Source organism: Vipera berus (assembly GCF_964194415.1).
Source record: "Vipera berus genome assembly, chromosome: 6".
Lineage (NCBI taxonomy): Eukaryota > Metazoa > Chordata > Lepidosauria > Squamata > Viperidae > Vipera > Vipera berus.
Genome location: NC_138208.1, coordinates 23929365 through 23951056, shown reverse-complemented (window position 1 = coordinate 23951056; position 21692 = coordinate 23929365). Strand labels below are relative to the sequence as shown.

Sequence of the window (21692 nt, the reverse complement as noted above, 5' to 3'; positions counted from 1 at the left end):
ATATTTATTTGTAGTTTTTTAAACCATCCTAATCCCTGGATGGAGTAATTGCAGCTTCAAGCAATCTCCTCCCCTCCAGTTTTGTCCGTTTCTCACTGATTACAGACTGAAAGGACATAGAGGCCAGGGACTGCAGGCTCATATTGGGGTCTTTTAAATGAAGGCATCATCTTAATTCACCTATTTTGTAACTTTTGGAAGAAAAACAAAGCTAAATAATCGGTACCACTGAAAATACATGGTGCAATCTGAATATGTTCCGTGGGTCAGTATTAAAAGAGGAAAAATATAAAAACAATTACAATAAAAGGAAGAGGAAACGTATCACAAAAACACATTTTGTTATATATATAAAACAATACTTCAGACTAATTTTTCAACACAAAGATCTCAAGAATTGAGTTTTGTCATTTCTGCCATCTTTTTTGTTGTGTTGTTGCTTCCTTATTTTTAAATGCTTTTAACAAGCTGTACAGTGAAGAGGGGGGAGTAAGACACTATACCAGGGGTAGGCAACCTTGGCTGTTTTATGACTCGTGGACCTCAACTCCCAGAATTCCTGAGCTAGCACAAGCTGCCTCAGGAATTCTGGGAGTTGAAGTCCACGAGTCATAAAAGAGCCAAGGTTGCCTACCCCTGCACTATACTATACTATACTATACTATACTATACTATACTATACTATACTATACTATACTATACTATACTATACTATACTATACTATACTAATTGAAGAGAAAAAAACAGTGGAAAAAAATCCCTAGAAAATAAGAGGGAAATTAAAAACCTATAAGCAGCTAAAAGGAGAAGCTTTTTGGATGAGAAGCAAAATGTCTTCAAGGAAAAACAAAGGAAGTCAAATTGCCTTTTGAAAAAGTACCTTTGGAATAACTTTTAGACAAAAATTAACATAATTGCTGTCAAAAAAATGAAAATGAATATTCTTCCTTGCCAATAAAAAACCCCTAAACTATGTAGTTATAAAAGAGGTCAAAGGAAGAGGTTGAACAAGAAACCCTCTTAAGTGTTTCTGCAGTAGTCTGGGTTCTATGCACTGGTTTAATATTTTATCTTCTAGGGGAATCTTTTTGCTTTTAATAAAATTATGCTGTTTCTGATGCTTCTAAGAAACAGCACAATCCTATTAAAAGGAAGAGCACTCCTTATAAGAAACACATGCTTATAAGAAACAGGGTGTCCTTAATTTAATTTGTATTCTTTACAGGGTTATTATCAAAGTAATGAATTTATTATTACCCAACATCCTTTGCTACACACTATCAAAGATTTCTGGAAAATGATATGGGATCACAATGCTCAAATAATTGTTATGCTCCCTGATAGTCAGAATATGGTAAGATTAAATGCTTTGCTTCATATCAGCATTTTTATTACTTACTAGAGTTGTTAATCACGAAACAGAATCTCATCGTTTTAATGATTAGTGAACTTGATGTTAAAAATAAGAAAATGATATAAAAACTACTTTTCTCATTACTATCTTAATGAAGACATGGGAAATAGTCTTTTGGACATAATAGGGATAATAAAATAAAATACTTAAAGTGATGGAATTCTGGAAAGATAGTATCTTTGTGCCATAAGAATAAAGATAGGAAATTGTTGCCTGGCATGTATTATCATGATAACTTTGTTTAAAAGTTGGTATTTATGCTTTAAAATGCACTGAACCGTTACTGATTTTCTAAAAACCATGACAATGTCTTTTAAAACATATTCTAAAAATCTTGAATGTACTCATAAAGTTTAAGGTCATCATGATTACTTGACCTATTTTAGAATGTGCAATTAAATTACATCGTGGTTAGTTTGTTAAAATAACCATTACTTTTCTTCATAGCAAATCTGAAAGGTTTTTTTTCTTTTTCTTTTCTTTTCCTTTTAGCAGGCAGAAGATGAATTTGTCTACTGGCCTAACAAACAAGATCCTATAAATTGTGAGAGCTTTAAAGTCAGCCTGATTTCAGAAGAGCATAAGTGTTTATCCAATGAAGAGAAACTCATAATCCAGGATTTCATTTTAGAAGCTACACAAGTATACTTGCTCTCCTATTATACAATAGAGTATTACTCTCATTTGAATTCAGACTCAACTCAGATGATTGTTTTGCTTTTATGGGGGGATTACAATAGCTTGCTTTCCAGCCCTGTAATTTATATTTTTGTAATTCCAAGTGTCATAATTAAATATGCCATAATAAGACATAAAGTAAAGCCATGAATATAATAATTCCTTCTTTGGTTGGAATATTCTTAGTGTTTATTCATAACAACCAAAAATATAATTTTAAACACTTTTATACATGTTCCGAAATTTGGATTATTGATATATATAGAGATATAAAGAAAATGATTAAAGTTAAAATCTTCATGGTAACCATTTCTAAACTAGTACATATGTATATATAGTTTTATGAAGAACTTTTTAACATTTTGAAGGTTCTTATTTTTTATTTAACTTTGCCATTGAATGTTATCAGAAATTCATGTAGTCTTGCTGATATGCAAATGAGTGAATAAGTCACATTGATACTTGTTTCATTTATTTCATACATTATGAAATTTCATTTCATTTCATTCAGAAACATTTCATACAATATGTGGAGAACAAGTATGAAAAAGTAATTGTTTCCATTTATTAAGTATCTGGTTATAATACCTTGCAACCATATTTATTTATTTACTTATTAGATTTCATTGCACCTTTATCACCTTATAAGTAAAACTCAAGGCAGTGAGTTAATTATTAATTGATTAGTATGCTTCTTACTATTATTACTTCTTTATATTCCTCTATTGGAACTTTGGCCATTACTCCATGCCAAGCTGTTTCAGCTCAATAACATTTCAGAATTTTCTAGCGTGAGCAGCTCATTTCAAAATCTGTCAAAATATTAATATAAGGTTTAGGTTTTGATTTGACCTGGCCATTCCAAGCAAATCTTGAATGTTTTTAATCCATTTTGTGTAGACCTGTTTGCATGTTAGTAATTTGCTTCTTAACCCACTTGTTCTTTAGCTTCTTTAGTTAATTGTTAATGTCCTGATTTTCTCATGTACAATTTTCTGACTCAAGCAGAGAATTTAGTTCCTTAAATGATGACCAAGTGTCCAGTTCCCAAGGCAGCAAAACAACAACCATGACACTATTTCCATGCTTCATAGTTGGTATGAAAGTCTTACTGTAAAATGCAGAATTTGGCTTCCAGAAGGCATAACGATACCAATGTACACCAAATGTGGGCATGTTTGATTTATCTCTCCACAAAACATTTCTCCATAGAGATACTTTTTAATAACTGAGATAAGCAATCGTCTTGGCAAGCAATGGTTTTTGCGAAGCAAAAAAAAGGATTACAGTTCTCTTGATGATGTTCTCAGTTTCTTTGTAACTTTCTGGACAATTTTATATTACACTTTTTTATTCATTTTAACAGGATTGCTACACTTGGGAAAAGTTTACTGTTTTTCCAAACATTCTCCATTTTAAGAGTATGTCTCTGACCAGAGATCAGTAGAGCCCCAGAGTTTAGAAATAGTTTTGTAATCTTTTCCTGATTGAAAGGGATCAGTGACTTTTTTATCCGGGTTTTCAAATGTTAATGTGAGAGGTATTATGACTTGCCTTTAGAATTTTCATGATGAGAATTTCAGTTGAATGAGCTAAAAAATTATATAAGACAGAGTTGACTCAGGTCACTCCTGTTTTCTTAAAGGAATATAGATTGACTGGCACATTGTGTGTAGGATTATTTATTCATGAATGAACATGTCCCAAACATTTGAGGAGGAGGTTGAGGTTTTTATATATCAATAATTCTAATACATTTAGTGGCAAAGATATGTAACCATTCAGAAAATCCTAAAGGGGGCAAGTTTCTTTTCATGGAACTGTGGAAAATTTTCAAGTGAAACATATTTTTTAGTTGTATTGATTCGCCTGTTTCAAAAATGTGAATCAATTAAATGCACTATTTTTTTTTAATCTTTGAGGATGATTACGTTCTTGAAGTGAGACATTTTCAGTGTCCAAAATGGCCAAATCCAGATAGCCCTATTAGTAAAACATTTGAACTTATAAGCGTCATAAAAGAAGAAACTTCCAACAGAGATGGCCCTATGATTGTGCATGATGAGTAAGTATTAATTCAATTTAAATAGTTAAGTTGGCATCTCTATGTTTTGTACAGTATCTGTGATTTATAAAAGTCATATTTATAGGAAGAAATTGGAACCAAATTTCTCTGCCACTTAAAAATTGCCAGTATTCAATGTCTCTTAATAATGCCTTCTTGACTCTGCCAGTAGTTCAATATATGGCATCTATGGGAACTGTCCATGGAGTAAAACAATTTAAACAGTGTATGGAAAAGAATTAGCAACACTTTAATAGAATAAAAATATCATTATAAGTAAAAGATAATGCAAAAGCAGTAACTAGTAATTTCATACTATTCAGTCATTGCTGTGTCAGGGAAAAATTAAACAGGAATATGTTTTATTTTTATTTACTTATTATTTGCATTATTATTTATTTGCATCCGGCCTTTATTATTTTTACAAATAACTCAAGGTGGTGAGCATACCTTGAGTTCCTCCTTCCTCCCCCTATTTTCCCCACAACAACAACCCTGTGAGGAGGGTTAGACTGAGAGACAGTGACTGGCCCAAAGTGATTCCTGGCTAAAGAAGGACTAGAACTCACGGCCCCCCACTTTTTTGTCAGGTGCCCTAACACTATCTTCTATAATTTAAGACAATGAAATGTATTTACATGGTCTATTTGCACATTTAAAACAGCATGTATATAAAACTACTTAAAAGGACAATAATAAAATATGTAGTAGCATAGAAAAGTTAACTGTCATGTCAACACAAAGACATTAATTAAGCTTCAAAATAGACCCAAGAAATACATACAAGAAATGATTTTGAGAAATAGGAAAAAAGGAGAAAAGAAAGCTGGTAGAACAGCAAGCATAGTTTTGGAGTAGAAGGCAAGAGATTTACTGGATTATAATGACCCAATTGTTAAAAGATCCAAAAGTAGTGAGTATACATCATTTTTTAAAATATTTTTATGTTTCATAAAAACTGCAACAATCAAGCAGGTCAAGTTGTAACTAAGGGTGCTCTTCAGTAAGAGAATGTGAACCCTTTAATGTTTTTTTTAATGGATATGCCCATCTAATGGTGAGTAGAATCAATAGCTGATCATAAATAAATCACATTGATTCTACACCCTTATAGGAAGTCCTAAATGGCATTTTTATTAAGCAGTTGTGTATTTTATCAAAATGTAGAGCATATCCTTTTTCTAGATATACATTTGTGTATTTTTTTTCCCATAAGGCATGGAGGAGTGACGGCGGGTACCTTCTGTGCTTTAACAACACTTATGCATCAATTAGAAAATGAAAATTGTGTGGATGTTTATCATGTAGCTAAGATGATCAATTTGATGAGACCTGGTGTCTTCACAGATATTGTAAGTAGGCAAGAATTACTCTGCATAATAAAACTGCATTCTTTGTGGGGTGAAATTCCATTCCCAAAGAGATAAAATCTCATTTTAAGTATTTAAAATAGCAGGTCTGGCATTGCTTCATATTGGCAACAATTTGCCAATTACCTGGCCATGGATATACTCGATCTATAACTCAGGAACAGCTACTTTTACCATTCTGAATATATCACTTTATATTTTCTCCCTACCATCACCTAGGGCAGGGCTTTTCAAGCTTTTCACCCATTGTAACACTTTTAGAATATGGCAACATCCGAGTACCACCAGTCGCCTAGCAAGGTGTCAAAAATTTGATGACCCAAAAAAGAAAAAAGGAAAAAAGTGATGAAGTACAGGTAGTCCTTGACTTACAACAGTTCACTTAGTGACTGTTCAAAGTTACAGTGGCACTGAAAAAAGTGTCCCCCAAACCACAGCCGAGCAAGACACCTGCCTGCCTGGCGGCGCTCTTCCTCCTATCCGAGGTCTTTATTATTGTGAGCATTTCTGTTGAGGATTGGCAGCAGGAGTGGGGTGGGGGATGTTTGGTTTTTATCCCCCCCCCCCGTCTGCTGGGTGGTTGCAGCAGGTTTTGGTCACTTCACATGACCCTGGAACACTGACCGTCATAAATATGAATCAGTTGCCAAGCATCTGAATGTAAATCACAAGACCCTGGGGATGCTGCAAAATTCCAGCTGATCAGCGCTTCTTCTGGGCTCAGAAGCGCCAGGATCAGCGCTGAGCTCCAGCTGGAGCCTGGCACTGATCCTGGTGCTTTCGCTGAGCCCTGACAGCCCTGCAGCTCCAGCCATCTATCGCTCAGGCTTGTGCGGTGCTCCCACCGGTTCAGCTCATTCCCCTCCCCGGCTACCACTTTTCTAGGATGGTCGTGTACCACCTGCCAGGTGCCAATGTACCACAGGTGGTACCCATACCATTGGTTGAAAAGTCCTGACCTAGGCACTATTCTTGGTCAAGAAAATGCTATCCTTTCTCTGAGGTTGACAAGTTGATGGACAAATTGTGTCTCTTTCAACAATCTCCTGAGCATGCGGTTGCTTGTTTCTTACTATCTGGTCACTGAATGTGCTATTAGTGATTCTTGTAATCCATACAAGCCACACTAATGTCCCATCATTTTCTACCCACCCACAATCTTTTAGGACCATTACCAGTTTTTGTACAAAACTGTCCTCAGTCTTGTTAGTTCAAGGCAAGAAGAAAATCCCTCGATATCCATCGACAGTAATGGTTCAGCTTTACCAGATGGCAGTGCAGCGGAGAGCTTGGAATCACTAGTTTGACTTCAATCAAAATATGACGGAGCAATTATCCAGAGCTGGAAATATTTCCTTTTTTTACATAGGGCAGGGTGATGTCCAGTTATTAGATAATCTTTTTTTAATTTCATTTGGTTTGAATAAACATTTCTTGCAAATGCATTAACAATGTGTGCCTTTTTGAAAAAAAATATCTCGTAATGCATTTTGTTATGTTTGAACTAATTTTACTGAACTTTGCAGTTTCTAAGAATGATATTGTAGTCTTTTACAGTATTAGTTTTTAATTTTTGTGATTACATTTTCACTTAAATTTATCATAACTATAGATGCTGAAGTGTTCAGCACAACACACGTTTTAGTATCCAATTCCCTGTTATTTATAGCACTCCTAATACCATTTGTTAGAAATTTAACTTTTAATATGGTAGATGTAAATATATTCTCTGTAATATTCAACATTTTAAAATTTTGGTAGGCATTTAGTAGAGCTGATACTTATTGTAAATATTTCTAGAGTGGATTCCATGGATCAAATTTATATTTATAATTGTAGATTTTTATATTTTACTACAAAGTCAGTTTTCTAGTTCTGTGTAATTGCATTGTTAAAATAATGTAGTTCATTACCTGTTCTTCATTTTAATAGCTTCTGATATACTATCACGCATCCTAAATGGTAACTATCTCTGCATGTAATTTTAACTTTTGTGGGAAATTGAAATATACTTGTTTTGAAATATGAAGTTTCTATGAAAATAACGTCTGTACTAAGCATTGTTTCAATGGTTTTTATCCACAGCATTGCAAAAATGAGTATCAATATTTCAGCTTGTACTACCGGTAAATACTTGGCAAAAATAAAATCTGCCTCATCACTCTTAAAGACCTCCGTTGTACCTTCAGAGATGCCTTTTCATTTTTCAGCAGCAAAATATTGGCAAGACAGGAAAATGTTCACAGGCCTTAATATTTAGGATTAAATTTGGCACTCAAATCCTCCAAGCTGTTACTGTTTTTTAAGGACTGTGGACATGGTATCATCTATGCAAGGTCTTTCCCTATAAAAGGCAAGTAAGATGACTCTGTATTATTCAACAAGACATCTTACTGTTACTGGGGGGGGTATTTAGATGGTGTTATTTTCCTTGTTGCTTTCATTTTTTTTTTTACTACAGGTAGTTCTTAACTTATGATTGGGACTGGAATTTCAGTTGGTAAACAATGTGGTTAAGTGAGTCATCACATGACTGGATCTTTCATTACAAAATCAGGCAACACGCTAAAGAAGTGCATCCTGTAAAAGATGCTATGGCTATGAATATATAAGCTTATCTATTAAGATAATATATATTATATATTATATAATATTATAATTATATTATAATAATATTATAATATAATATAATATTATAATATATTATATAATATATAATATATATTAAGATATATACAATATATAAGCTTATCTATTAAGACGCGGTGGCTCAGTGGGTTAGGACGCTGAGCTTGTCGATCAGAAGGTCGGCAGTTTGGCGGGTCGAATCCCAAGTGCCGCGTAACAGAGTGAGCGCCTGTTACTCGTCCCAGCTTCTGCCAACCTAGCAGTTCGAAAGCATGTAAAAATGCAAGTAGAAAAATAGGGACCACTACGGTGGGAAGGTAACAGCGTTCCATGCGCCTTTGGCGTCTAGTCATGCCAGCCACATGACCACGGAGATGTCCTCGGACAAGTGCTGGCTCTTCGGCTTTGAAACGGAGATGAGCACCGGCCCCTAGAGTCGGAAACGACTAGCACGCATGTGCGGGGGAACCTTTACCTTTTTATTAAGATTCATTTTGACATTCATTTTAACATTGCAGCAACTTTATCAATCTTCATTAATTGTGGAAAAAAATTCAGTTCATGATCCATAGAAGGCCTTCCTTTTAGTGAACAAGCCACTGATATGGGTAACTACTTTTCTTTTTAACCAAACCTGAGTGATCTCAGAAGCTAAGGAGATTTAATTGAGGTTAATACTTTACTAATGAATGCAGTCATCAGAAATTGAGATCTTCAAACAGAAGGCCTTATGGGACCTCTGACAGATGCCTTATCCTTAAAAGAATTCAAAATATTTCTACGTGTACCTCTAATGCTTCTTTGCACTAACTGTACAAAAACTATATTATAATAATAAAGCAGTATGAACGGTCTCGAGTATGTGAAGAATTGCTCCTATAGCTTTACTCTAAAGATGCTCTCACACATGCAAATCAAACATTTTTTATTTTGCATGGCAGGATAGCCAAAGCACCAGATTCTTTAAACCCAATGTAACACATTACCCTTCACTTTATCTGCAATAAAGTAATTTTCAAAACAATACAAATTACAAAATAATCTCTCACAGGCACACTTTTTATGTCAGTGACTCTGGATTTAGTTAGGCAATTCCTTGTCCCTTTCCGATACTATAAACTGAAAACCATATAAAACTAAGGCTTCCATGATAATCTTTTTATTTGGGGAGGAGAAAAGAGTAAAGATCTGAATCAACTCTGGATTACCTGAAACAAAATTTCAAGTAATCCAGAAATGATTCAGACTTTCAAAGCCCCAAAACAGTCTGTCTAAGAATCAGGAAGACTAGTCCCAGGCTCTGTGTTGCAAAGGGCAGGTTTAAGATTTTTTCTCTGTAGTTCTCTTGAACAGGTTGTGCCTTTTTCCCTGAGTGAAGTCTAAACTTGTACATCATCCCTCCTGAAACTCTACTGATACATTTACTCACCTTAGTTTCCTTATTCTCCCACTTCAATCAGAATAGAACTGGAAGGAACCTTGGAGGTTTTCTAGTCCAGCCCCCTGCTCAAGCAGGAGACCCTATATCATTTCAGACTAATGGCTCTCCAGTCTCATTTTAAAAACCTCAAGTGATGAAGCACCCACAATGTCTGAAGGCAAGCTGTTCCACTGTGTTCTGTACCAGCCTGCTACCGGCCCTGCAGAAAAGGCAGGGACAACCCCTCTACAAACGGCAAGAGGCTGGAATTACGCCTGCCAAATTTATTAACATAAAACAGAGCAAGACAAGACACCAACCATGAAACAGGAGCTATGAAGCAGGAACAATCCAAGCGGTTGCCTTCAGCAAACCAGCCCTCCCACACATTCCCCTTTTAAACAGTTCAGGGCGTGGCTTCTCTCTGCCTCCTTCCGAGGTACCCCATTGCCTTCCTCTGTTTACTCCTGACTGACTGCCTCCTGCGTCGGGCGTCCTTGAACAGGGCCAGCTGTGGGTCATCTTCATCCACGCTGTCAGGCTCTGCATCGTGACCAGATGAGAGGGGCCTTGCTGGGGGCTCTCATCAAGCTGTCCAATCCCCTCAGCAAGCTCTTCAACACCCCCCTCCTCCTCTTCTGAGTCGTCCGACCCAACTGCCGAACCCACAGGCTGACCCTGAATCACAACACACTGGTTAATTCTCCTCACTGTAGGAAGTTTCCCCTTAATTCCAGCTTGCTTCTCGCTTTGATTAGTTTCCAACCATTGTTTCTTGTCTTTCCCTCTGGTGCTTTGGAAAATAAATTAACCCCCTCCTCCTTGTGGCAGCCTCTCAAATACTGGAATACTGCTATCATGTCCCCCCCCCCCTAGTCCTTCTTTTCTCTAGACTGGCCATTCCCAAATCCTGCAACCGTTCTTCATATGTTTTCGTCTCCACGCCTTTAATCATCTTAATTGCTCTTCTTCGCACTTTTTCCAAAGTCTCAACATACTACTAGATGCAGTATTCCAGATGTGGCCTTACTAAGGCTTCATAAAGCGATACTAAAACTTCACATGATTTTAATTCTATGCCTCTGTTTATACAATCAAGGATTGTATTAGCTTTTTTGGCTGCTGCTGCACACTGCTGACCCATGTTTAAGTGATCATCCACTAGGACTCCAAGGTCCCTCTCACAGTTGCTGTTTTTGAGCCAGATTTCGCCTAATCTGTACTTGTATTTTTGGTTTTTCCTGCCCAGGTGTAAAACCTTGCTTTTCTCCACATTAAATATCATTTTGTTGGATAGGGTCCATTGTTCAAGTCTGTCAAAATCTTTTGGATTCTGAGCTTGTCTTCTGATGTGTTGGCTCTTCCTTCCAGCTTGGTGTCATTTTGATGAGATCCCCTTCTATTCCCTTATCTAAGTCATTTATGAAGATATTGAAGAGTACTGGGCCTAAGACGGAACCTTGTGGTATCCCACTGCTTACTTCACTTCATGTTGATGTAGTACCATTAAGGATACTTGTTGAGTACAGTTTGTCAGCCAGTTACAAATCCATCTGGTGGTGATGCTTCTATCACATATTTTTCTAGCTTACCAGAAAGTAGGTTGTGGTCTATTTTGTCAAATGCCTTGCTGAAGTCTAAATATACTATTTCCACAGCATTTTGTTGGTCTAGTAATTTAGTCACTTTGTCAAAGAATGAAATAAGATGGTTTGGCATGATCTGTCTTTAACAAACCTGTGCTGGCTACTAATTATAACTTTATTTGTTTCTAGATGTTCACAGATCTGTATTTTGATTATTTTTTCCAGTATCTTCCCAGGTATTGATGTTAGACTCAATGATCTGTAGTTTCCTGGGTCTGTTTTTTCTTTTCTTTTTTTGAAGATGGGAACCACATCGCCTCTTTTTCCAATCCCAGTGCTCCAAGAGTTTTTAAAGGTATGATACTGAGATAACATATGCCAGTTCCTTAGGAACTCTGGGATGTAATCCATTAGGTCCTGGTGATTTATATAATATCAAGGTCAGACAGGTGTTCTCTTACCATTTTCTTACTTATCTTAATTTTTATTTCTAGTCCATCTTTTACAGTTATGTTTTGGTAGCTTGGTCTATAATTTCTTTTTGTGTGAAGACTGATGCAAAGAGTGAGTTAAGCAGCTCTGCTTTCTCTCTACTGCATGAGCCATAGAAATGCACAGTAACACAGCTTTATGATTTAACCTTTTCAGATTTATTTTATAGCAGGGTTTTTTATGTTGTGGGGATTGTACAAACTGAGGCTTATTGTTGTGAAATTAGGTGGCAAATTGTTTCCAGGCCAGCAGCCCTCAATTTTTTTTCTGAAAAATTTGCTAAGTGTAAATGAAGCAATTCCACTACCTTCCAGTGAATATTTTGTACTCACTTTTCCTAGTGAGCTCATCAGGCAGAGAAAGAACACTGGACATTGTGTTAAAAAAATTAAACAATTTCAGATAGCAATTATCTTTTGTTAACATAAGTGAGCATCAAAAAATGAAATTAGGGGTGTTAATGCTGTAATCATATAGATACTAAACCTCTGATACAATTGTATATATACATTAAATTTCATGGCTACAGTGGAATCTACTCTTTGGTAAATGTGCACAGGATTATACAATATTAAAAATTGCTCTGACCCAATACATCAAAATATCAGGGGGCCATATGTAAATTTAGTATTTGCAGATTTAACCAATTCCAAAAATACTAAGAAAAGAGCCAGAGCTACCACTCATTGTATCTTTGAATTAAAACTTTTGGGAAAATTATGCTAGCATTAGTTTAACTATCTGAATGGTCAACAGTGTTGGCTGCAGATGTCAGTGGAAACTCCACATTTTTCCGATCTGTACTTCCGAAGTCTGTCCACATTTTTCCCCCTCCCTGGGATACAAAAAACAAAAACAAAAAAACCACAACTTTCTCCTTATGAGAATGGTTTTAAGGAAAACATCCTGGTTTCCTCTCTATGCAGTAAAACGGATAATTCATATTACTTGTGTGACACTGGTCTGAAAGTCCATTGAAGAACAAGAACAAATGTTTATATGTATCAGATATCTACCTGATATATTGTTTCTCTCCAATACTGAACCATGTAAGGACTTTACAAGGCACTGCAGAATATTCTGTTTACAAAATAATGTAAATAAATAAACTAATTGGCAACTTTACATAGCACTTCAGAATTTAGAAGTCGTCCAATATATAAAACATAATTTCAAGGAATATAACAATTGGCAAATGTAAAGCAGATTTTTTTCCCTCCACAATAGGATTTTCAGCATATATTATAGAAATGTCTAGAACAATCATATCCTCAATACATAAAAATGCCACTGATTAATTTCTAGAAATTAAAAGTGCAACTGGAAAATAGTTTTCCCTTTGGCTATAAAAATCATATCTCCATCACAACTATATCAGTTTTATGACATTCAAAGAACTGTTCATACATTCTAAGAATATGGGAAGCTGCAGTCCCAATACCTTTGGAGGGTAACCAGGTTAGGAAAGGCTGGTCTATTGCACATTAGCATCTCCTTTTTAGGAGAAGGTCTTCAGAGTTCCAGTAACAGAGCTTTTCCAATTTTGTTAACTGTAGCCTTTAACTGGAAATACCTAGACTGAGCTAGCTCAACAATATGGCGTAGGTTTTAAGAAAGCCAACTACTTTTGAAGAATTAGTGTAGATACTCATCAAGCATATGGATCAAATCACAAAGTGATTACAAAAATGGCTCATGGAAAAATGAATTATCCCTTATACATTCTTAAAAGACCAATGATATAGTAAAACATAACCATATCTGGATGAAGTGGGAGCTTTTGAAAACCAATACTTTGGGCACTTAGATCATAAACTTCTTCATTTCTAATAAAGAGCAAATATTTCTAAATTTAGAATGTTTTAAAAATTCATTTTAAATACTGTACTAGAAACATTCACCATATGCAGCAATTTTGCAGCCTTTATGAAACAATGAAAAATACTTTTGTACAACCTTAAGAGCCTTGCCTCATGTATAAAAATCCTACATTTCTGAAGAAAAATACCATGCCATACTATGATAAATATTGGGATAAGTACACAAATAAAACAGCTTACTCAGAAGTCATTGAGACTCGCTTCCAAATAAGTCAGTTGGGACTGTAGCCTTTAATAAACCCAATTCGATAGGATAATCTCATGTGAAAACCTGAACTAAAGGCTAGAGGTTCTCAAGATAATAGAAACTGTGTTGCTCTTTTGTTCATTTCAATGGGTTCAGCATAGAAGACTTTTCAACTGAAGGTATCCATGGCAGACTTTCAAGCTTCAATTTGTGCATATTAGAAACTCAGTGGATGGGTGGCTTAGAGGAACATGAGGTCTGCCTTATTGCCTAATAACACTCTGGGTTGTGTAGGCAATGCCTTCTGCTTGAATACGCTTGAGTATTGGTCCATATATATCCTTTGTCAATGGGACGATCATACCTTTGTTGTTAATTTCACCTGAAATACCAAATAAGAAATAACTTATTATTTGAACAAATTTTATAGGGGCATAACAGTACTCATTTAATAAAAAATACAATGGCATTCTACTTGCAGTTAAGACTTGCGTCTTTATTTATTCTTGAAAAATTACTGCACGTGTATTAATTTCAAATGAACAATTCATTTCCTTTTACTCAGAGAAAGAAAGGTGAAAGAAAAATTAAAATGTGGAACATACTAGAAATAGGAGAATAGGACCGTTATGGGAAGTTACTCCAAACATATTTCTAGGTTAGAACAACAGAACATACCTTAACAAAATCTCACTAAATGTAACTGAAGCCCTTTAAAATAAGTAGCTGGGCACTGAGGCTTAACTTACTACATAAATAGAAAGGTATAATAGACATGTATAATAAGTAAGTTATGCTTTTTCAGGAGGTATTTTATAACAATTACCTAAAGCAATCACATTACTTTCAAGGACTCCTTAATTAAAAGAAGAAAGATACATACCTTCAAGAATCATCTTTGCTGCAATAGCAGCAGGGTATCCCACCGTTTTGGCCATCGCAGAATACCCTTTATCATCTCCATACACCACAAGATTAATATATTTATCTTCCAAATGACCAGAGGGATGCCTAATTCCTATTTCATTCCTCATAACTATCATATCTCGCTCTCCAGACCCTAAACAAAAGGAAATTGTTCTTAAAAAATTGACAAGTTGTGTATTAAAAGTGAACTGCAAAACTATTTCAAGAACAACACAACTTTTACTAATTCGATATTGAGCAATATCTGTTATTCATAGACAATGTTTTTTTGAAAATACATCTTTAAGTACAATAAAAGGATTATAATAAAAACATTAGCACAGAGCACTGTTAATGCACCTTTTGAAAGAAGGAACTGAATATATATCTCTATGTATATCTGTATGTGTTGTTATTGCTAGATAAAGTTTTAATGGTAAAAAAAATCTATACTTACATTATGAAACTCTGTTATCACTAAGTTTGCCATAAAATAAAAATTCATTAAAAACACCAGCAGTTTAACTCCCATCCAAATCATACTAAAGATTTGCTTCTCTATTTAAAAAGGTAATGTGATTGCTACACAGGAAAAAAACATTTGAGGAGTTTGAACAACATTATGCCCAGTCTAGTATAAATCAGCAGATACTGGGAAAGTTGCTCTGAATAAAGGTAGCAGAATTATTACTGAATGCCTATAAAGATTCTCAGTCTTCCAGGTTTTAGCCATCCCAAAAATGCTTTTTCAAAAGGCAACTGGACTTTTTTCCTTGAAGATGTTTTGCTTCTCGCCAAATGCCTTAAAACTACCCCTCTAGATAAGATCTACCACCTAGCTGGCATTGCCCTGCCTGCTGTTCACAGAGAAGCAGCAGCATTACAGAGAGATTCTAATCATCAATATCTAGACAACACCCACTCTATGGCCTATAAGCAGCTCAGCAGAGATTAAAATCCAAGAAAAGCTTCTTTAGGTCGATGGAAGACTGAAGAATTTGAAAGCAGAGTGGATCTATGGAAAGCTACAAAGAACCAACCCTGGATGAACCTATAGAGGATCTGGCACCTGAGTCTGATGAAAGCTGGGAAGTTTGGAAATCACTGAATATACTGTGCACAGGTATAACAAGTTCCAGAGACACACTGAACAAATGGAGCTATCCAGTGGCTTCTGCTCTTTGCAATTGTGGCAACATGCAAACGATAATGCATATGTATACCTGCCCTTTGTTCCCCGATCAATGGACACTTGAGGACCTCATGGCAGTGTGACAGAAACACAATTAATGTTGCTAGTTTCTAGACAAGATCTGTTTAATTTGTACATATTTTAATCTTGTATTTTATATTTTAAATGTTATGTCATATAGTATGCCTTATTTTAATTGTGATGCTTCTGACACGAACAAATGAACCTGGGACGGCTGACACAACCGTGCTGATTAACAACAGATTTTCAAGTCCCAATTAACACTATCTGTACTGTTTATTTGAATGTCTGACCATCTCAATGCTCGGCTGTTCCCTGGACTTTAATTAGGACAGGTTGGATGAATCCATCTGGTACTTCCCTCCTTCTTTTTATTAACTTCCAGATTCCACCAAAAAATATTCATTGGGTAAAATGGATACACTTAACAATTGCAGCATTTGCTTAATGACTGCCACAAAAACGGTTGGAAAATCAAACACAATCACCTAGTGACTCCCTTAATGACTGCAATGACTTAAGACCATAATTCCTGGCTCAATTACAGTCATACAGTCATGGCCGAAATTGTTGGCACCCCAGAAATTTTTCCAGAAAATCAAGTATTTCTCACAGAAAAGTATTGCAGGAATACATGTTTTGCTATACACAGGTTTATTCCCTTTGTGTGTATTGGAACACAACAAAAAAGGGAGGAAAAAAAGCAAATTGGACATAATGTCAAACAAAACTCTAAAAATGGGCCGGACAAAATTATTGGCACCCTTTCAAAATTGTGGGTAAACAAGATCATGTCAAGCATGTGATGCTCCATTAAACTCACCTGGGGCAAGTAACTGTTGTGGGCAATATAAAAATCACACCTGAAAGCAGATAAAAAGGAGAGAAGTTCACTTAGTCTTTGCATTGTGTGTCTGTGCGTGCCACACTAAGCATGGACAACAGAAAGAGGAGAAGAGAACTGTCTGAGGATTTGAGAACCAAATTGTGGACAAATATCAACAATCTCAAGGTTACAAGTCCATCTCCAGAGATCTAGATTTGCCTTTGTCCACAGTGCACAACATTATCAAGAAGTTTGCAACCCATGGCACTGTAGCGAATCTCCCTAGTCGTGGACAGAAGAGAAAAATTGATGAAAGGTTGCAATGCAGGATAGTCCAGATGGTGGATAAGCAGCCCCAAACAAGTTCCAAAGAAATGCAAGCTGTCCTGCAGGCTCAGGGAGCATCAGTGTCAGCGCAAACTATCCGTCGACATTTAAATGACATGAAACGCTATGGCAGGAGACCCAGGAGGACCCCACTGCTGACACAGAGACATAAAAAAGCAAGATTACAGTTTGCCAAAATGTACTTGAGTAAGCCAAAATCCTTCTGGGAAAACGTCTTGTGGACAGATGACACCAAGACAGAGCTTTTTGGTAAAGCACATCATTCTACTGTTTACCGAAAACAAAATGAGGCCTACAAAGAAAAGAACACAGTACCTACAGTGAAATATGGTGGAGGTTCAATGATGTTTTGGGGTTGTTTTGCTGCCTCTGGCACTGGGTGCCTTGAATGTGTGCAAGGCATCATGAAATCTGAGGATTACCAAAGGATTTTGGGTTGCACTGTAGAGCCCAGTGTCAGAAAGCTGGGTTTGCATCTGAGATCTTGGGTCTTCCAGCAGGACAATGACCCCAAACATACGTCAAAATGCACCCAGAAATGGATGGCAAGAAAGCGCTAGAGAGTTCTGAAGTGGCCAGCAATGAGTCCAGATCTGAATCCCATTGAACACCTGTGGAGGGATCTTAAAATTGCTGTTGGGAAAAGGCGGCCTTCCAATAAGAGAGACCTGGAGCAGTTTGCAAAGGAAGAATGGTCCAAAATTCCGGGTGAGAGGTGTAAGAAGCTTATTGATGGTTATAGGAAGCGACTGATTTCAGTTATTTTTTCCAAAGGGTGTGCAACCAAATATTAAGTTAAGGGTGCCAATAATTTTGTCCGGCCCATTTTTGGAGTTTTGTTTGACATTATGTCCAATTTGCTTTTTTTCCCTCCCTTTTTTTTGTTGTGTTCCAATACACACAAAGGGAATAAACCTGTGTATAGCAAAACATGTGTTCCTGCAATACTTTTCTGTGAGAAATACTTGATTTTCTGGAAAAATTTCTGGGGTGCCAACAATTTCAGCCATGACTGTAAATTGAGGACTACCTGTATTGGAAAATAAAACTATGGGTGAAGAGCATATTGCCTACCGTATGAGAGCTTTGCTTCCATGTGTTTGGCCAATGCATCCACTATACTATGTGCTGTTGGAACAGGTTCATCTCCAAGCAACCCCAACCTGAAAGGTGGATAAAAACAGGTAATGCCAAGAACAATAAGAAGACTTTTCCCCAGTGCAGCAGAGTTTGATCAACAGGTGTAAAGGACAGAAGATAAAGCACTTGAACTGGTTTTTTTTATTCTATCCATATCTGAACAAGTATCATTACTGCCACCCTGAAAATTATATTTTCATGGACGTAGGTAGGCTATTAACCTGAACTTACACAAATTTCAGAGACAATTTTCTTATTAAAAATTCACACCCTAAATATCAAACAGGGAAAAGAAGCCTGAAAATCTATACTCTGCTAAGTACATATAAAATTTACAAAGATATATGAATTTCACATTCTGCGCAGGAATAACTGACAAAATTACACTAGCCTTTGACTTACAACCATTTGTTTAGTGACCATTGAAGTTACAACGGCACTGAAAAAAGTGACTAACCATTTTTCACATATGAGCATCCCCATGGTAACATGATCCAAATTTGGACACATGGCAGCTGGCATATATCTATGAAAGTTGCACTGTCCCAGGGTCATATGATCACCATTTGTAACCTTCCCAGCCAGCTTCTGCCAAGCAAAGTCAATGAGGGAAGCCAGATTCACTTAAAGACTGCATGATTCACTTAATAGCAAGGTCATAAAATGGGGCAAAACTCATTTAGCAACTGCCCTGCTTAGCAACAGAAATTTTGGGCTCAATTATGGTCATAAGTCAAGGACTTATTAAGCCTATCTCCAAACTCTGAGTTCACCCCATATATTTATGAGGTGTACACCAATTTGGTACTGTGATATAAATGACAGATGAACATACAGAAGCATTTCTTTCAAGGGGTTTCAGGTTGGTACCATGCTTTTAGTCTCCTTGTGTACATTTGCTGTGCAAAGAAGGGATTCTATGAAGAAATAGTATAAATAAGATATGTAGCAGGGAAGTCGCAGTTTTTCCACTTCTCAGGGGGCAATTCTCTGCCCTAATGATTAAGCATCAACTCTAAGAGAACTTTTGTGCCTTGGTACAAGCTATGGTCTTTTTTTGGGAAACAGACTTTTCTGTTGCTATCAGGCCTAAAATGAAGATGAATTGTTGTTTTCACATTTATAGACATAATCCTGCCAGACTGAGGACTTTAGTATCTGTATCTGCAATTTACTATGTGAACTATAATGGCGGGGCTGTCTTCACCCACTTTCTCTCTCACATAAGATCAAGGTTGAGTTGTCTCTTACTCCTCTGGAATGTGCCCCTCCCTCCTACATTTCCTCAGTCATATGATTTTGTGACCTTCAATAAAGTGTTCTATATCGAGCCTATTCAGAAAAATCAGAATATTGTTGATACTTTTAGACCAGGACTTGTCTTTTGCTCTCTCTATAATTAGTCTCGCTAATAAGGTTACTTTTGTTCTAAACATTATTACACTCTCCTTATGGGTATTTGGGGGCTGGCAGCTAAAAAAAACAGTAAATTAACCTCTGCCAGTAATCTTGCAAGCAAATCCAAGTACTGATTTATTCCCTGAGCTAAACATTTCAAGACAAACATGACTGATGCACATTTTAAAGAAAAACATTATAGCAGTTGAGTATATGAAATATCTGAATGCTAGAAGTGGAGAAAAAAAAGAGAGGAAATCCTACAATTTCTATCCTACCATTCCACTGCTTCCAACTGTTTTTTGTTCTCATTCAGATGATTATAGACAGCCTGTTGGAGTTCATCATATTTGACAGAAGACTGAAGTCCAAGCAACTTACACATTAGCTCTTTCTAAAAACAAACAGTTTTAAGAAAAATGATTGAAATTCTGAAGACCAAGGTAAACAGCCTTAAAAAATGCAGAAAAAAAATATTAAAAAAAAAACAGCAGGCAAGGAAAAAAACATATAACATATCAAGATTTGTTAATACAGGAAAATTGAGAATTTGAAATCATGAGAACAACTGACCATAGAACAGGGGTGGGCACCTCTGACCTGTAGATTTCAACTCCCAGGATTCCAGAGTCAGGAATTTTGGCTCAGGAATTCTGGGAGTTGAAGTCCACAGGTTGTAAAAGGGCCATAGTTGCTTACCCCTGCCATAGAAGGATTTGCTTTTCATCGGTTTCCGTATACACAATTAAGGGAGAAGTTGAATACAGATAAAAAGCTACAAGGTACAGAACAAATGATGAACATATAATTGCTGAAATGTATAAATGACTGTTGAATTATGAAATATAAGATGAGCTAAAAAGTGCATGATAACATGAACTAAGAACATATTACAACATACAGATCGATCAATGAGAATGTGGTTAAAAGAAGTGAAACTTACACTGTCTTATAATTTAAGAGAGATTTTGTTTATAAAATGATATACTGTAGGTATATATCACTAGAGAGATTTTCTGACATATATTCAACAATGTGATGCCATTTATGGCTGTTTGCCATCATGTGACGGCACTTTACTATTTTTGACGAAAACCAGCACTTCCACTTTTTGGCAAAACTGGGCCCATAGTGAACCATTGGCTCGCTTAACGACCATGGTGTTTGCTTAACTGTGGTGGTTTGCTTTACGACTGCTGCAAAAAAATGTGACCAACCTGTTTTATGACCATTATAACATACAATAGGCTCCATTATGGTCATACGGTGAGAACTATCTGTAATGTTTGAATTACAGAACTTTGAGAAATTGTTCAGACCAACAAGTCCAACATTTGGGTCCTCCAAGTCCCTCCCTCCCTCTCTTCATTTATTTATTTATTTATTTATAAAATGTATAGGCTGTCCCTCTTTCCTCAAAGTAACTCTTTAATTGGATTCAATATATATATATATATATATATATATATATATATATATGCAAATTATTCAAATTGCTAATAAAGAATTTGGGAGGCTAAGATGATCATTTCGAACTCATTTATGTTCTCATCAGTTAGTCATACCCTTTATCTGAGATTCGAACCAAATCTGAGATTCGAACCGGGCCAAAACAGGAATGAAAGAGTTAATTAGCAAGGTCCATTCAAAAAGCCTTGACAAATACTTAAACATATATATATATATATATATATATATATATATATATATATATATATATATATATATATATATATATATATATATATATATATATATATATATATATATATATATATATATATTTATATATATTTATATATATATATTTATATATTTATATATATCAATATATATCAATATATATCAATACACACACACACACTCCCTCTTTCCTCAAAATAACTCTTTAATTGGATTCACTATATATGTATATATATATATATATATATATATATATATATATATATATATGTATGTATGTATTCTGAATGCTTAACAAACATTTAACACATATCTCCCTTGCTTCTCAGCTAACAAAGAGGGGTTAAAACAACTGCTTAAGATGCAGTCGGCCCAGGTTCGAATCTCAGAAGGGTATGGCTGACTGATGAGAACAAATAAGTTTGAAATGATCATATCGGTCTCCCTTTATTCTTTG

The 21692-nt window shown here is 35.8% G+C and overlaps 2 protein-coding genes across 3 annotated transcripts in view; one reads left to right on the top strand and one right to left on the bottom strand.

Annotated features, from left to right (window-relative positions):
• The window catches only part of PTPRZ1 (protein tyrosine phosphatase receptor type Z1), a gene marked incomplete at both ends in the record, with an annotated part of 122446 nt that extends 115611 nt beyond the window's left edge, over positions 1-6835 (top strand). The window contains 5 exons of the mRNA XM_081330331.1: positions 1227-1355; positions 1908-2057; positions 4016-4158; positions 5375-5510; positions 6695-6835. Coding sequence (XP_081186457.1) covers positions 1227-1355; positions 1908-2057; positions 4016-4158; positions 5375-5510; positions 6695-6835 — 699 coding nt within the window. The remainder of the gene's footprint in view (positions 1-1226; positions 1356-1907; positions 2058-4015; positions 4159-5374; positions 5511-6694) is intronic.
• Positions 6836-9064: 2229 nt separating this feature from the next.
• AASS (aminoadipate-semialdehyde synthase) overlaps positions 9065-21692 on the bottom strand; it is a 53994-nt gene continuing 41366 nt past the window's right edge. For both annotated transcript variants that reach the window (XM_081331180.1, XM_081331181.1), the window contains 4 exons: positions 19831-19946; positions 18089-18177; positions 14605-14781; positions 9065-14103 (listed from right to left, as the gene is read on the bottom strand). In XM_081331180.1, the coding sequence (XP_081187306.1) occupies positions 13985-14103; positions 14605-14781; positions 18089-18177; positions 19831-19946 (501 nt within the window). In that variant the 3' untranslated portion in view covers positions 9065-13984. The remainder of the gene's footprint in view (positions 14104-14604; positions 14782-18088; positions 18178-19830; positions 19947-21692) is intronic.